The sequence below is a fragment of the Mirounga angustirostris genome, unplaced genomic scaffold (genome assembly GCF_029215605.1).
Source record: "Mirounga angustirostris isolate CCGP_5_RB_7025 unplaced genomic scaffold, mMirAng1.0.hap1 SCAF_3, whole genome shotgun sequence".
Lineage (NCBI taxonomy): Eukaryota > Metazoa > Chordata > Mammalia > Carnivora > Phocidae > Mirounga > Mirounga angustirostris.
The window spans coordinates 58,511,726-58,530,266 of NW_026991711.1; the positions used below are offsets into that span (position 1 = coordinate 58,511,726).

General features: G+C 37.8%; 1 protein-coding gene across 12 annotated transcripts in view; it reads right to left on the minus strand.

Annotated features, from left to right (window-relative positions):
* CAB39L (calcium binding protein 39 like) overlaps positions 1-18,541 on the minus strand; it is a 111,537-nt gene that overhangs the window by 30,871 nt on the left and 62,125 nt on the right. For all 12 annotated transcript variants that reach the window (XM_045869416.3, XM_064586116.1, XM_064586119.1 and 9 more), the window contains 2 exons: positions 11,454-11,572; positions 73-241 (listed from right to left, as the gene is read on the minus strand). In XM_045869416.3, coding sequence (XP_045725372.1) covers positions 73-241; positions 11,454-11,572 — 288 coding nt within the window. The remainder of the gene's footprint in view (positions 1-72; positions 242-11,453; positions 11,573-18,541) is intronic.

The following is an 18,541-nucleotide window of genomic DNA, read 5'->3' on the forward strand; positions in this document are numbered from 1 at the left end:
CTCAGAGGCCAACTGACTTTAACTAAATGCTAAAACTAAATGACCTAGCTGATTCAGAAAAAAAAAAATTACCTTAAAAGTAGCAAAGGCATCTGAAGCAATATCAAATGTTGACAACTCCACATACTTAAAGAAGTCTCGGAACTGATTAGAAAAGAGGATGGTTTTGGCAAGTGGTTCGTGTCGAATACATTCTCTCAGCATAATCCCACAACGTAAGGCGATCTGTGGGGCTTCATATCTAAAGCATAAACAAGAGAGAAATAGAGAACACTGTTATCCTATTAACAAAATAACATTAATGGCATCAAAAGAACCATTTCAATACTGCTATTAAAGGAAGCATACATACCCTTTGTCACAGTTCATTCAAACACCATTCATTCAATACCTACTTGAATATCTAAGATGTGCCTGGCACTATTCCAGACGCTGAGGACATAATAGTAAGCACAACAGGTCACTGCCTTCCTGGAGTTCCTATTTTTTAGTGGGAATACTATTTAATGGGGTAAGAGACAAATTATAAACAATGAAAAGAAATTTCATATTCTGAGAAGTGCTATTAAACTGAAGACATTAAAATATTTATACTACAGAGTGTGACTACTTAATTTACTTTCATTTAGACCGAGGGGTCAGGGAAGGAGCAAAGCATTCCAGGCAAAGAGAACTAACTGCAAAGGCTCCAAGGCAAGAACCAGCTTGGTGAGTGAGAGAGAAGGCCAGTGTGGCTAGAACGCAGGGGAAGAGTAATGAACGGTGTGAAATGAGGCAACAGTGGAGACGGCAGGGGCCAGATCACATACAGCTACATAAGCTAAGCTAAGGAGTGTGGTTTTAAAGTGTGGTAGGAAGCCTTTGGAGAGTTTAAAGCAAGAAATTAACATGGCCTAACATGCTTTAAAAAGATCACTCTGGGCACCTGTGGAGAATCTATTATAAAACAAGAGAAAAAATGGGGACACCTGGGTGGCTCGGTTGGTTAAGGATCTGACTCTTGATTTTGGCTCAGATCTCAGGGTTGTGAGATGGAGCCCTCATGGGGCTCCATGCTGAGCATGGTGCCTGCTTAAGATTCTCTCTCTCCCTCTCCCTCTGCCCCTCCCCCCTTCTCCTGTGCACTCTTTCTCTCTTAAAAAAAACAAAAACAAAAACCAGAAAAATGAGCTGGAAAGTTAGAATGAGAGCAGGGGGACCAGGTAGGAGGAGGAGAAGCCCAGCGGGAGATGACGGTGGCCTGACTGAGGTGGTAGTAGTACATTAGCGGACTGTGGGCAGATCGTGCATATTGTCTGGAGGAAGTGTCAACAGGCCTTGCTAACGACATAGCTGGGGTAGGGTGGGGAACAAATCTGGGGTGAAGGAAATTGAGGACTCAAGGATTCCCATATTTTTGGCCTGAATAATTGGGTAGATGGTGGTGCCAATTTTTAAGATGAGTAAAACTAGTAGTAGATGAACAGATCAGTGAAGAAATTAAAAGTTTGTTTCTGACCATGTTAACTTTGAGATGCCTAATATCTAAGTAGAGATGTCTCCTTGAAAGTAGAATATATCTATCTGGGGTTCAGGAAAAAGATAAGGATAAGGATAGATATGACATGCACATATATACAATTTGTATATAATAGATGACCAATAATAAATAGCTGCATATTGAATGACTCACTGAAATCATGAATTACAGCTCGAAACAAAAACTGCACTAGAAAAATACAATGTTTACTATAGGAAACAATTCAGGACTGGCACATTACATCTGTTCCATTCCTAATTTAATAACAATGCCTCAAGTGTCAAATTCAACACTGAGGGGCGCCTGCATGGCTCAGTCGTTAAGCGTCTGCCTTCGGCTCAAGTCATGATCCCAGGTCCTGGGATCGAGCCCCACATCAGGCTCCCTGCTCGGCGGGAAGCCTGCTTCTCACTCTCCCACTCTCCCTGCTTGTGTTCCCTCTCTCGCTGTGTCTCTCTCTGTCAAATAAATAAATAAAATCTTTAACAACAACAAAATTCAACACTGAAATAAATCTAGTTTGCGTTACATTCCAGTGTATGATAAGGTTTCAAGAAAGTGAACAAAACTTAGCTCAAGTAAAACAAGCTCAGTATTAAAATGATACAGTTGGCAACTGCGTAGTAAATAGCAGAAAAGAACAAAGGGAGATATAGTGGTAAAAGACTGGGAAGTACACATAGGATAAAAAAAAATCTTATTTCATTTCATTTCAGTTAAATACAATATTAATTTTTATGGTTCTAATACAAAGCCCACTGGGAAAAAACTCAATTATTTCAATTCTTGAAAAAGCGTTTTCCTATAATGTTGAGGACAGAAGAAAAATGATATCCATAAAGGGCCTACATAACCTTTCAAATTTACCATGAATTTTGCAGATTGGAAAAATTCCAGCAAAAAATATTTTTAAAAGCAAAAAAGACCACTGAACAGATGAGAACTAAAATGAACAGATAAGAAAACTGAAAATCAAAACAAAACCACTCTTACACAAAACTTCATGATATAACTCACCAAATATAAGTGATAATATTTTGTTGAGCAATAAAAAATAATGCATTATTCTTTAAAAGACAACATCTACATGACATTTGATTCAAGAATAGAATCTCTCTCCTACAACTTAGGAAACCGGCTACTTTGCAAAATCAAATCTACAAATACAGTAGGGGCAATGGTAAACAAGTATATTTGAGAGGATTCACGAAACTAGGGTAGTATTTATCATTTTTGTCCTGTTTTATGCCAAATACTATCTCTAACTCTCCTTTGAGTATTCCCTGAATAACTCATATTAACATTAAATGCTAATATATTCAGATAGGCATGATTACTTGCAGAATATTCAAAAATGCCTATTTATAGTGTTAATAATTTCTCTTACCAGAAGAACTTGAAAATCAGCCTGCTGGTACACATGGAAGAGTTATAGATGGAAAATATTAAAATGTTATAAAAAGGGGTATATTTTCTAAAGTGTGAAGGAGAAAAACATTGCTGTTTACTGGTAGAGTACTTTAGAAATATGAAATAAAGACTGCTGGCCTAGAGAAAGAACCTATGACCATTAAAATCTAGACTTACTAGTGAAATATTTATGGACTTTTGTAACTTGGCCCTAAACTTAACATTTCAATTTCATTTTTCATCCCATTCCCTACAATTTTGGGGTATGTCATTCTCTCAACCTAGAATGTCCTTCTCCTTACATCTCTACCTCTAAGATTCTCTCTCATCTTTCAAGGCTTAGTTTAAATACCACCTCCTCCTTGAAGTCTTTCCCAATAACCCACCACTCAGGATTATTCTCTCTCTCCTTCATATTCTTACAACAGTTTGTAATTCCAGTTTAGCACTTTTTCAATCTATACTATGTTATATTGCCAATAAGTAGTTATAAATCTGTTTTCTTCACCTCATTTCAAACAACTTCATTGATGGGGATAGGTTTTACTTGTTACCGTCTTGCTCTCTTGTTACTTTCTCCTTTCCTCCTCTGCTCCCATCTCCATGTGCTGTCTGTATCTTATTTGTTACTCTCCCCATCCCCACCTCAATCTCCAGAGTGCTTAGCATAATGTTTTGCACAAAGTAGGCATATAATGAAATGAATTCTTCTTTCTTCTCCTCCCCCCACCCTTTTAGAGAGAGAGAGAGAGTGTGTGTGTGAGTGGGTGGGGGGGGGGAGGAAAGGGAGAGGAAGAGAGAGAATCTTAAGCAGGCTCCACGCCAAGTATGGAGCCCTATGCAGGGCTCAATCTCACAACCCTGAGATCATGACCTGAGCCAAAATCAAGAGCTGGACGCTTAACCAACTGAGCCACTCAGGCGCCCCTGAAGTTAATGAATTTCAAACGCTGACTGAAATTCTTAATACTAGAACTTTAATGAAACTCACACTCTGGCTTAAACAAAAAGCTGTATGATCTGTAGCCAACATTTTTCTCATTTCTTGATTTAATTTCCAAACTGAGATCTATAAAAAGTTTATATTCCAAACTCTTGTGTATAATTAGTTCACTTTTTCCTTTCATTTGGTAAAGTTTATTGGAACCATCTGTGATACACTATTTATTCTTGAGAACTAAAAAAATATTTTAAAAAATATTCCTCTGGGTCAGAACACTTGTTGCATCCCACTAGTTTGTGCCTAAGAGTGGAAATGTCATTCTCTGAGATGAAAGCTTCTTAAAGTTAGAAATACATTGGGATATACAGAGAAATTCTTGATTTTTGTCAGTAGCCTTTAAGGGATCTATAATTCACATATATCATTTCAACCTTACTACCCTCTAGGATATGGGATTCTGATAGTTTATTGCTCCACAAATTTAGCCTATCTTAAGTTTCAAATCCCAATAACATAAATATCCTTACTCTTGGTACAGAATAAATATCTATTCTGTTCCACTTATGAAAAAGGTTCCCAAGGGCAGGGACCAAGATGAATCACTGTGCCTCTACGATGACTAATTTATGTCAGGTTGCTAATAAAGATTAATCCAATACATGTTGTATCATTATTTTATAGAACTGAATTATATCTTCCTTTTTGATTTGTATTTTGGATCATATAGTCTGGCCTCTAACTATGTTAGTATAAAGAAGGCACACTACTATACATGCATGTTTATTCAAATAATCACAGCATATAAGATCCCTTTCAAGTTTAAGAAAAGCTAAAATGTAAGAGCAATTGTCTCCTCTAGTAGTGAACTACAGTAAACATTATACAAAAACTCATCAGAAGATCTCATGAAAGAAGATCTCAAGTTAAGAACACATATAAGGGGGGAAAATGACTTGTGTTGTTGCTGGAAGCAAACAATGTCAGGCAGTAGTTGGAAAAGTTCTGTAAAATGTCACTTAACAAACACTTGGCCTCCTCAATATAGGCAAGAAGTTTTGCTTTTAATCTAGATATATTTGTTTACTTTAAAAATAGGGAGAAAACTCTGTCCACTAAAAAGGCTTAGAAGCAGTAACAATCCAATGAGAAGCCCAAGCATCCAGATTATAGTCTCTAAGAACCATTCCTCACTAAAAAAAAATGAGTCCTTGGTGTAAAGGGCTGATTCCAAGTCTGTGTTAGGAAATATACAAGATGGGCCTGGTATATCTTGTGCCAGAAAGCAAGGAATCTCACTTGCTAATGTGAGTAATATCAAAAGGACATGAAGTAACTTGAAGGATAGACAACTGAGCACCAGCAAGAAAAATAAAACATATGAAAAAAATTAAACCCACAAGTTTATAATGATAATGAAGGGATGGGGGAGGGGAGAGATAGAGAGAGAGAGAGAGATAAAAGAAATTCATTAGATGCCAATGGAAGTTCCTGGGGTAACAACTTATTTCTCTCTAAATTGATAATGGAAAGTAAAGAATTAGGCATTCATTCTACCTCTCTGGTATGAATTGTATTTTAAAGTAGTTAAGTTGTTGTGGTAGATGATGGAAAGTTATTCTCTATAAAACTACTCTAGTCAATAAATGCATGAGAGGGGCGCCTGGGTGGCTCAGTCGGTTAAGCATCTGCCTTCGGCTCGGGTCCTGATCTCAGGGTCCTGGGATCAAGCCCTGCATTGGGCTCCCTGCTTGGTGGGAGGCCTGCTTCTCCCTCTCCCACTCCCCCTGCTTGTGTTCCTTCTCCTGCTGTCTCTCTCTGTGAAATAAATAAATAAAATCTTAAAAAAAAAATAAATGCATGAGAAATGACAGGATTAAGAAATCATCTTTTTGTAACTGCTAATGAAATAACTGAATCATACAGTGTTAATCAATGATTGGTAAAACAATCAAGTGTAAGATTGATGAAGAAGTTTACAGTGGATTAAGCTGTCTCCACCTGAACCCACTGCTCAATCTTAGCATTATAAAATGTATGTCTCCTGATGAGATGAAATATGAACTACACAGCACCACCTATAAAATACGATTGCCAAAATAAAACTGAATCTGAATCTAATCAAGTCTTTAAATATAACCTCCAGGACAGAAATACAGGGGACAGTGGAACAAATTAAGTGACACCATTAGGAAGCAATATGACAAATCCAGAATGGAGGAAATTCTGTAGCACAATGAACTCAATTTTTCATAAAAAGGGGAGCAGGCACTGTTCTCAATGAAAAGAGACTTTAAAAAGACTTATGTGACATTACAACCAAATACAGTAAGTGGAACTTGTTAGGATCCTTAACTGAACAAACCAACTATGGAAATTTGGGGGAGGGACAATCAAGGAAATTTGAGTATGGAGTAGGTATTAGTTACTAAAGAATTATTGTTACTTTTTAAGTATAATGATTACATTGTGGTTATGTAAAATTTATCTTTTTTATTTTTGCAATGCATATCAAAGTAAATTATTTAGGGTTGATAAAGCAAGATTACATGAGGTTTGGGATTTGCTTTAAAATACTCTAGCCAAAAAAGGAAGGGGAGGTGTTGGGGAGATGGATGAAACAAACACAGCGGAATATTGATGGTTGTTAAGATTGGGTGATGGGTACATAGGGTTTCTTCGTACTTTCTACTTTTGTATATGGTTGAAATTTTTGGATTAAAAATTTTTTAAGTAGGGGCGCCTGGGTGGCTCAGTCATTAAGCGTCTGCCTTCGGCTCAGGTCATGATCTCAGAGTCCTGGGATCGAGCCCCGCATCGGGCTCCTCGCTCTGCGGGAGGCCTGCTTCTCCCTCTTCCACTCCCCCTGCTTGTGTTCCCTCTCTCGCTGTGTCTATCTCTGTCAAATGAATAAATAAAAATCTTAAAAAAAAATTTTTTTTAAGTATTATTAAGTATTATTAGTATAAGTATTTTTAAGTATAAATCATAAATTTATTATTTCAGTATTAGACTTCTGGAACATCTTCCATTGGCTATGATTTTTTATGGATCACTGAGAGGGGTTTAAGTTCTCTCAGTAACATGGAATGTCACTTGCCTGGTCCAAGAGAAAAATTCATTTAGAGAAAGTCTTTATTTATAATCTTTTCATAAAATTTGGGTTCCAAATCCTTCATATCATGTTTCATATCCTATATCTAGATGATTATCTTTGATGGGCAAATATAAATTTTTTCTTTCTCCCTTCCTTCCTTCCTTCCTTCCTTCCTTCCTTGTTAGAATTAGGTTCAACACAGAGTGATACTATCATTTTCCTAAACAACCTCAGTTTGATTTGTAAATGCACCAATCAAGTTTTGTCTTCAGTTTTTAAGCAATTTACAAGAGATAATTCAGTAAAAATGCTGATCTTTAACAAAGGATTTAACATTTCACACTAAACTAAACAATGGTGATGGGTAAAGTTGATTCTGGCGAAACTGTTCTACTTAGGACTTCTTGTCTACCCTGTACTCAGGATCTTCTATAAATTTCTTTTCCTTCACACCTGAATCGTCCACAAATCTTATTAAAGATACAGTAATGGTAAAGAACATGGAATTTAGAAACAGATCTGGATTGAAAACTTGGTTCTGTCATTTATTAGCTGTATAACCTTGAGCAGTAGCCTTACTCTAAGTTTCAATGTCCTCATCTATAAAATGGTAAGAGTAATACCCAGTCCTCACAGTATTATTAAAAGAATTAGATGAAATAACATAAGTAAAGATACTGAATGCAATACTTGGCACATAGCATGCACTCAATAAATGGTATCTACAACAGGATGTGAAGGAATGGATTTAAAGTCTGGATTAAAAAATAAAAGAATCATTATAACAGAGAATAAAGCACAGGGGTATTATCACCAAATTGTTGATAATGGTTTTCTTTGGGAGAATTTTGGTTTGTACTCCCTCTATATTATACATTTCTTTTTTTTTTTTTTTAAGATTTTATTTATTTGTTTGCCAGAGAGAGAGAGAGCACAAGCAGGGGGAGCAGCAGAGGGAGAAGCAAGCTCCCCACTGGGCAAGGAGCCCGATGCAGGGCTCGATTCCAGGACCCTGGGATCACGACCTGACCTGAATGCAGACACTTAACCGACTGAGCCACCCAGGTGTCCCTGTAGTTTAAAATAATAAGTATGTGCTGCTATGAATCAGAAAAAAATTAAAATATTTTAAAAATATTTGCTTTCTTCATTCCCAATATCACCAGTAAAGTTTTGGCCCTAATTATCTCTTGCTTGGACTCTTCCAAGCTGCAGTCTCAGCACCTCCACACTCCAAGCCATTTTCCACACTGCAACCAGAACTCATCACATCTAGTCCCTGGGGAGTTCCATGTTACCTACAGAATGACATTCAGATTCCTTAGTGGGACACAGAAGGCTCTTCATAATCTGTTCTCAGCCTTTCCAGCTGTATCCCCCAACTTTTCCTCCCATTCACACTGGACGCCAGCTATACCACAAGTCCCGTCAACTTCCAAATACATTACACATTTTGATGCCTCCATGCCTTTGCACAGGAGGCCCTCAATCCTTCTACTCTTTGTGCCTATTTGGCAATTTTCTACTTTAAGACCTGAACCATTTTTGATGTCCCATAAAGTAACAACAATGAGTTGTAATGAGTTGTCTCTTCTCATTGTAGACTATGACTGCTTGAGGAATGGAAAGCTGGGTAGTATTCTGAGAGCACAGACTCTGGAGCCCGACTACTTGGGTTTAAATCATACTAGCTATGTGACTTTGGATAAGTTAGTTAACCTCTCTGGCTGCAGTGTCCTCATGCATAAAATAGGTTATAACAATAACAATAACAACAGCAATAATAACTACCTACAAGACTATTACATAAATACAAAGCAAGTCCTGGCTTTTAGTAAATATGATCTAAACCTCTACCATGACTATTACTATCATTAGTGTTATTACTACTAGTACTGTTACTATTGTAGGCCCTTCATAAATGAACTAATAAGCAGTTTTAGCCTTATGAATAAACTAAATATTAACTTTTCAGAAGGAATGGAAAGATATTTTATTTTTTTATTTTTTATTTTATTTTATTTTATTTTTAAAGATTTTATTTATTTATTTGAGACCGAGAGAATGAGAGAGAGAGAGCACATGAGAGGGGGGAGGGTCAGAGGGAGAAGCAGGCACCCTGCCGAGCAGGGAGCCCGATGCGGGACTCGATCCAGGGACTCCAGGATCATGACCTGAGCCGAAGGCAGTCGCCTAACCAACTGAGCCACCCAGGCGCCCTGGAAAGATATTTTATAAAACTTTCCTAATGAATCAAAATTGAGGAAGTTATTCTTAAAGTAAATAATTCTTATTTTGGGGGGCACCTGGGTGGCTCAGTCGTTAGGCGTCTGCCTTCGGCTTGGGTCATGATCCCAGGGTCCTGGGATCGAGCCCCGCGTCAGGCTCCCTGCTCTGTGGGAAGCCTGCTTCTCCCTCTCTCACTCCCTCTGCTTGTGTTCCCTCTCCCGCTGTGTCTCTCTCTGTCAAATAAATAAATAAAATCTTTAAAAAATAATAATTCTTATTTTTCTATTGTGTGCTATAAATACAAGAAAATGGAGTCTTAGAATAAAAATCTGTATATTAACAAAGTGGCCTTTTATTAATTAAAAGCAGGGGAGAGGGGCAGAGGAAGAAGCAGGCTCCCCGATGAGCTGGGAGCCCGAGGCAGAACTTGATCCCAGGACCCTGGGATCACGATCTGAGCTGAAGGCAGACACTTAACCGACTGAGCCACCCAGGTGCCCTACCAACTTAATTTTCTAAATAAATATCTAATTATGCTAAATTTTTTTGTATCTTCCATAAAGCATCTATAATATGTAAATGTATCAAATGTATATACATTTTACCACATCAAAAAGGAATGAAGTTAATTTTATTTAATTAATCAATTAACTTATTTACTTTTAGAGAGAGCCTGAGCGAGAGGGAGGGGCAGAAAGAGAGTGAGAGAGAGAATCTCAAGCAGGCCCCATTCAGTGCAGAGCCCGATGCAGGGCTTGAATTCATGGCCCAGACATCATGACCTGAGCTGAAATCAAGAGTCAGGCACTTAACCAACTGAGACACCCAGGCACCCTGTGGAAGATACTGTTTTAGATCATCCACACCACTGCTCTTCTCCATCAGTCAACACAATCTCCAGGACAACAGATTTCAGCATTCTCAAGGGATCGTTTATTTACAAGCTCATTTTTAAAAACTACTATTAATTTATTCTCATTTCCTGAAACATAAATCTGATATTTTTCCTCTCTCCAAAACTCTTCAGTGGCTCCCCATTTCCTTGAGGATAATGTCAAATGTTTTAGAGCTTAACATTTTAGAATCTCCAGAAGTGGATATAAATTGATCACCTTGGCCTTATTCACCAATGACCAGCTGTGCAAATCATATCCTTGTGGGTCCATTAAGACTTGCAGATCCACATGAGCTGCAAATGAGCACTTTACTTTATAATGTTATTCTGGCACTTATATATGACCTTCATTGTATTTGTTTAAAATTGCTCATATGTTTCTATGGAAGTTGTAGCTCTTAAAAGGAATACAGATAATAATTTCTTAGACTAGTAGTTAATGAATACTGTGTGCTAGATGCTGTGCTTTATAAAGCATTATCTCATTGAAGACTCCTAACAACCTACTGATGTAGGTATTATTATTGACTCCTTATTGCAATGAGGAAACCAAGACATATAAGGAAGTTAGGTAACTTGCCCAAGATCTTATAGTAAGTGGCAGAACCCTGGATGAAAACACAAATCTTTCTGATGGTGCAGAGTCAATGGCATATAATACAATATTATTTTAGTGTGAAGGTAATATTATAAATTTTACTTTTATTTTACAGATAAGAAAACAGGTTTGGAAAGGTGCAGTGTCTTGCCTAAGGTCACAGAACCAGGAAGTGCCAAGAAACAAGAAAAAGGAATAATCAGAGAACAAAAATGAGTTCTTATAAATTAAAAATAGAGTAGCTGAAATGAAAATTCAATAGGGTTTATCTTCAATTAAATGTAAAAATAACATCTTCCAACACATAAAAAGATAAGAGATGAAAAACAGAAGAACTAAGAAATCAATCCTAGAGATTCAACTCTGACTAACAGGAAATCTAGAAAGTGAGAATACTGAAAATGGAAGGGAAGAAATTTTCAAAAGAAACAATATGTAACAGAGAATGTTAGCAATCACCGAAATCCACTGTCCTCTTCTTCCTGGTCACCTAGACAACATTTCTCAGATTTCCTTAAGAAGTAAGGGGCCGAATGACTAAGTGCTCTCAAATGGAATGTGAATGGGAGTAAAGTAAGCCCTTTCCAGACATGGCTGATAATTTCTCCCATGTATTTTCGCCTTCCTATGAGCTGAAATGGCAAAGCTGAACAAAGTGATCGTAGGAACCATTTACCCAACTGAGCCACCTAGGCACCGCAATGCTGTATACTTTTAACAACTGTTCTATACTCAAACCTACTTTAAAGGAAACCATGTACCTACCCTTTGAGGAGCATAAACAGAATATGAGGATGAGCACTAATGTACTCCACAGTAGGACTCCGAGTACCTATCTGTCTTCTCAGGATGTTGTTAAATATCTGGGTCACATCTTTTTTTCCCTGTTAAAGAAACAAACAACCATTAAATTGCACAATTGAAATAGGTGAATTATATGGAGTGTAAGTTGTATTTCAAAAGCTGTTTACACATACACACACAAAGAGAAATAGCACTGTTCTTTGTAATATCCAAAAACATTAATTTATTCTTTTTTTTAGTGATTCAACATTTATATACAGTATAAAATGATCACCATAAATCTAGTTACCTTCTCTTACCATAAAAAGTTAATACAATATCATTATCTATATGCCATGTGCTATACCGTACATCCCCAGGACCTATTTATTTTATTTATTTTTTAAATTTATTCTTGTCATATATCTTTAGTCAGCTGTGCTTTCAAACATTCAAACAGAGTCTACAAAATGATGCAGCTCTTTTCACAGGATTTGCACTGTGGTTAATTTGAACAATTAAAAGTCTATTTCTCACAGTTGAAATGGCACAGAAGATTTTAAAACAGTAGTGAATATGATACAATTGAATTCCTTGTGCTTTTTTTACCTTTTAGCTTTATATAAGAATAAAATTATGATTAACATTTTTAAACCATCTTAAAGGAGGGAAAATAGATGAAGAAAATAAAGATTTTAGCAAATACAGGTTGGAATCAAATACCTTTTTCTTAAATGTACTTTTTAGTAATTTTTTCCTTCCACTTTATCAATTCCCACTCCAAGTTGGTGCATTAAAAAAAAAAAGAATGTGAGTTTTCTATTAGGTGGATACATATTTTAGGTGATCGTAAGAAATCATATCTAACCTAGAGAAGTAGAGAGGACCACTCGATCTTAGTAGCCTGAGGCAGAGGAACTATAGCCAGTCTTGGATAAGACTTTTTAGAGCCCTCATTTACAAGACTTCCACTCTCACACACCCTACAACCTGAGGCTCATCTCCTTCTCCAACTGAAGCTCTGAATTGCAAACAGAAGTTTTTTGTTTTGTTTTGTCTTTTTAAAGATTTTGTTTATTTATTTGGGAGAGAGAGAGAGACAGTGAAAGAGAGCAGAGCAGGGAGGAGAGGGAGAAGCGGGCTCCCTGTGCGGGGCTCCCTGGGCGGGGCTTGATCCCAGGACTCTGGGATCATGACCTGAGCCGAAGGCAGCCGCTTAACTGACTGAGTCCCCCAGGCACCCTGAGTTTTTGTTTTTTAACATTTTATTTTTAAGTAATCTCCACACCCAATGTGGGGCTTGAACTCACAACCCTGAGATCAAGAGTTGCACGTGCTTCTGACTAAACCAGCCAGGCACCCTGAACAGGAGGTTTTTTTTATATGAAAAAAAGGACAAGAAGACATTCCATTGTCAGTTACTATGGCCCTGATTCTGGCCTTTGTCTCTCAGCTGAACTGTTAAAGAGTACCTTTCACATTTACATCCTCTACTTCAAAGCAGTCTTCACTCTGTGGAGTGAGCTGAGTGGAAATGCAAATCTGACTATGCCAGTCTCTTAAGCTCTTCAATGCCTTCCTTTTGCTTAGAAAGGAGTCCAACGCCCTCCATGACCTGGTCCTTGCCTACCTCTCCAGCCACATCTCACTTTCCAATTCCTACTTCAAGTTCTATTAATAACAAATGGCTGAACTACATAAACATATACACAATCTTTCTATACCTTTGTTCCTGTTCTTCTCTTTGTCCTGAATGCTTTTCCTTCCTTTCTTTTTGTAGCTAAATCTTATTCACTCTGTAACCCGGGCTCAGGGGTGCCAAGAGCACCTGGCTCCAGGATTCCCAAACAGACCAGGTTCAGCCACTCACCGCTGACAAAATCTAAAGGCAGAGAGATGAGTGGTGGTGAAACAAGAAAGGAATGTATTTCAGTGAGGCCAACACTGGGAAGACAGCAGACTAGTGTCTGAAAGACTATCTCCAAAGTGCTGAAAATACTTCTGGGTTTATATAAGGAAAATGTGGGACAAAGTTTGGTGGGTATATGTAGGTAAGCAGTAAAGATCATTGTCTTGGGGTCAATCATGTGCGGTCTTGCTGACGTCAGGGCAGACTTTTTTGCTTGAGGGGTAGTTTCAGTTGCCTGCAGGGGTCTTTTGCCTGAGTTAAGAGATAAGCTGGAAAAAAGAACTTAATTTGAAGGTGCAGACAGGTCAAAATGGAGGTCACTGAAGTCCTCTTTCAATCCTGCAGATTTAGTTAAGAAGTATTCACCTCTAGGATAACTGCCCCTCTCTGTGTGACAACATCTTTGCCTACATAGACCAGTACCTCCTCTTCCCTTTCTACCCCTACCTTCATCTCCACCACAGTCATAGCAGCTAACATTAAGTGCTTACTCTGTGCCTGGCACTTACAGTAAGAACTTTACATGTATTTTCCAATCCTCATAACAACCTTATAATGTACATTCTATAAGTAAGGAAATTAAGGACTAGTGAGGTTACCTTATGCAGGTGGGATGTGGGAGAGCCAGGACTCCATCCAAAACTGATGAAATCCAGAGTCTGGGTTCTTAGCCATCATACTAAACTGATTCCAACACTGAACACAGTATACCGAAATGAATTTTGTCTCTAACTCCCTCATCACACTGATAGCTCCCAAGGATAAGCCATATTTCAATGGCCGTAGCAGGGCCCGATATATAGTAGGCATTCAGTATTTATTGACTGATTTATTACTTTAGAGGCGTAGTCATCCATAAACCCTTTATCACAAATCTAGACCACTGAGTCTCATGTACCTATTAATGTGGCACTTTTTTAATACCAAAAGAAGTAGGACCCCAAATGAAAACACTAAGATTATTCAATTAATTATTCAATCTTAAAGCTACTAACCATATAAAATATGGACTAAGTACTGATTAAGAATATTAATATATATAAATATATAATAAATATTTATTATATAATATAATAAATAATTAATATAGAGAGAAATATTCTTAAAGTATTCACTTTATCAATAACTGGCTTGAAATGGATCACAGACTTAAATGTAAAACATAAAACTATAAAACTTCTATAAAAAAATAGAGGAAAATCCTCAGGATCTAGATTTAGGCATATAATTCTTAAACTTGACACTAAAAGCACAATCTAGAAAACAAAAACTAATAAATTGGACTTCAACAAAATTCAACACTTTTGTAAAAGATCTTGTTAATAGGATGAAAAGACAAGTTACAGATGGGGAGAAAATACTTCAAGCCATATATATGACAAAAAACTAGTGCTAGAACATATAAAGAAGCCTCTGAACTTGGTAGTATAAAATACAAACACATTAGAAAATGGGCAAAAGACACGAAGAGACATTTCACCAAAGAGGATCTACAGATGGCTACAAGCACATAAAATATGTTCAACATAATTAGCCATTAGGGAAAGGCAAATTAAGATCACTGGGAGATATTATTACATATGCCTATCAAAACGACTAAAATAAATAATGACACCAAATGCTGACAAAAATGCAAAGAAACTACACTTGTACTTTGTTGGTGGAGTTAATCTGGAAAAAATTTGGCAATTTCTTAAAAACCTTAACATGTGGGGTGCCTGGGTGGCTCAGTTGTTTGAGTGTCTGACTCTTGTTTTTGGCTTAGGTCATGACCTCAGAGTCCTGGGATCAGGCCCTGTGTCAGACTGTGTTGGGTGTAGAGCCTGCTTGAGTGTTTTCTCTCTCTGCCCCTCCCCTTGCTCTCTCTCTCTCTGAAGTAAATAAATAAATCTTTAAAAAAATAAAATAAAGGGCACCTGGGGTGGCTCAGTCGGTTAAGCGGCTGCCATCAGCTCAGGTCATGATCTCAGGGTTCTGAGATGGAGCCCCACGTCGGGCTCCCTGCTCAGTGGGGAGCCTGCTTCTCGCTCTCCCTCTGCCTGCCACTCCCCCTGCTTGTGCTCATCCTCTCTCTAATAAATAAATAAAATCTTAAAAAAAAATAAATAAAAATAAAATAAAATAAAAACTTAACATGCAACTACTATACTAGCAGTTGCACTCCTGGTATTTATCACAGGGAAATGAAACCTGGCCATGAATGTTCATAGTGGCTTTATTCGTAATAATCAAAAGCAGGAAACAACCTAGAAATCCTTCCACAGGTAAATGGTTAAACAAACTGGCCTATATACCCATACCAGGGACTCAGCAATAAAAAGGAATGAACTTTGAAACATGCAACAACCTGGATGAATCTTAAGGAATTACGCCGAGTGAAAAATGCCAGTAACAAAAGGTTACATAACCTAAGTGTCCATCAACAGACAAATGGATAAGGAAGATGTATATTTATACAATGGAATGCTACACAGACGTAAAAAAGGATAAGACTGTGCCATTTGAGACATGGATGAGCATAAGGAGTATTATGCTTAGTGAAATAAGTCAGACCGTGAAAGACAAATACCACATGATTTTACTCATATGTGGAATCTAAAAAAAAAAAAAAACACCCACAAATGAATAAGCAAATAAAATGCCAAATTAGACCTATACATACAGAGAACAAACTGATAGTTGCCAGAGGGGAGAAAAGTGGGGGTTGGGTAAAATGGGTGAAGGGGAGTAGGAGATCTAGGCTTCCAGTTATGGAATAAATAAGTCAAGAAAGCATAATGAATATAGTCAATGATACCGTAATAGTGATGTATGGGAACAGATGGTAGCTACACTGGCAGTGAGCACAGCATAATGTATGAACTTAAGGAATCACTATGTTGTACACTTGAAACTGATGTAACATTGTGTGTCAACTCAAATAAAAAATTTTAAAAGATTACACATGATATGGTTCCATTTATATTCAGATTGCAGAAAGGAGAACCAATTTGTGGTTGCTAGAGCCTGAGGATGGGGTAAGACAGGCAAGCGGCTATAAAAGGGCAAGGGGAGGCATCTTTGTGGTGACGGAAATTTCCATATCTTGACTTTATCAGTATCAGTATCCTGGTCATGTCACTGCGCTACGGTTTTGCAAGATATTGCCATCAGGGAAACTGGTACATGAGATCTCTCTGTATTATTTATTATTGGTTTTCTTGTTGGAGGCAGTTGGAGGAAGCTGGAGGAAGAAAGCAGGGGAAGTGCCCCCTAGCTCTTTCGGGAAACTGTAGCCAGCAACTAGATGCAATGCTAATGAAAAGCCAGAACTTCAGACAGTAGCTTGTAAAGTACGCATCAAACCCCTTCCAGGGCAAGACTGGGAGATGGGTGTTTTTGTCGGGCTTCCTCTGTGCTAGCCTGGGGGAGGTGGGGATAGTTGCAACAAGTGCTCTTGCACCCATGAACAACTGCTCCTTTGTTTGCTATAGTCCTGTGGGACTCATGAATGCAAGCCCTGTTAGCTTTCATACGTAGGTGATTTGGGGGACCATCCCTTAGTTGGCAGCCTTAAAACTTGGGGCACCAGATATGTGGTCCAAACCCTTTGCTCCTCAAAGAGAAGCTGGGCATTGGGGTTCCCCCCCAACTGAATGGTGCTATGCCAGGGGGTTGGGTTTTATGGCCCGTGTGTCTCAGCCTTTCCTACCCATTTTGATGCAGATATTTTCTCAGTTGCTCAATGAATAGGAGTCACTCAGCTAATTTCTAGATTTCTCTCAGAGGGAATTCCTGCATGTGTAACTGTACATTCTGTTTATCCATAGGAGGAGGGAAATTCAGGAGCCTCATATGGTGCTATCTAAGTCCAGAGTCCCAGAATTTTTTTAAATGATAAAATTCAATGCTGTTTCTCATATATTTCTGGTGAGGATATAAAGCAAATTAATAATACCTGACTGATGTCCTAGAATCTCAAATTGGGAAATCTAGCTGAGAAAATAATCCCAAATGACAATCTTAAATACAGAAGAAAAGTTTCAGACACAGAGACTTTTTTTTCAAAGAGAGAATGAACACGCGTGTGTGAGCAGAGGGACAGAGGGAGAAGGAGATTGAGAATGCTAAGCAGGCTCCAGGCCCAGCACACAGCCTGATGTGGGTCTTGATCTCATGACCTTGAGACCATGATCTCAGCCAAAATCAAGAGTCAGATGCTTAACCGGCACAGAAATCTTTATCATAGTGGTGATAATAGAGTTAGAAATAATCAGTATGTCCAGAATTAGGCATGGTTACATAAATTATAGTATATGTAACTGGCAGAAATAAGAACATCAAAATGTTGGCAATGATTAAATACAAGAAAAATCTATGGCTAGCCATTGCTTTCATTTTATTTATTCCATGGAGAGAAACAGAGAAGGGTAGAAATAAGGGAGAAAAAGAGCGAAGAACTCAGAAGAAAGGAAGGAAAGGGAGCCAGGGAGGAAGAAGAATTTTTTTTTTTTAAGATTTTATTTATTTATTTGAGAGAGAGAGAATGAGAGAGAGCACGAGAGGGAGGAGGGTCAGAGGGAGAAGCAGACTCCCCGCCGAGCAGGGAGCCCGATGTGGGACTCGATCCCGGGACTCCAGGATCATGACCTGAGCCGAAGGCAGTCGCTTAACCAACTGAGCCACCCAGGCGCCCGAGGAAGAAGAATTTTTAAAAAGGGGAGAGAGAGAGATTAAAACAAAACAAAACAAAACAAAACAGACACAAGGGAAAGCAAATTTTATCTGCCTTTAAGAAAAACACACTATATAAAATCCAAATTTTAACAGAAAATTAGGACCTGAGTCTTCAGTTTAAAAGGATGCTTTAAGATCGTGCTCTCATAATTTTAAAACACAAAAAATGTTCATACTATTTCATACTAAATGAATTTCATTTACACATATGTTAAACAATATACTTGTATAAGAGGTATAATTGTAAATATAAATAAAATTTAAAACGAAGGAAGTCATCTGTTCTGTTCAAACCTTTCTAGACTCTGCAGTAATCCTGCACAATACCAATCCTCTTTGAAAAGTCATAAGAGCATGTTTTTCATACTTCCCAGTGAAATGCCACAAGAACATTTCCATACAGCATTCCAGTGAACAGTAGAAATGAAGCTCCACAGAACTCTAT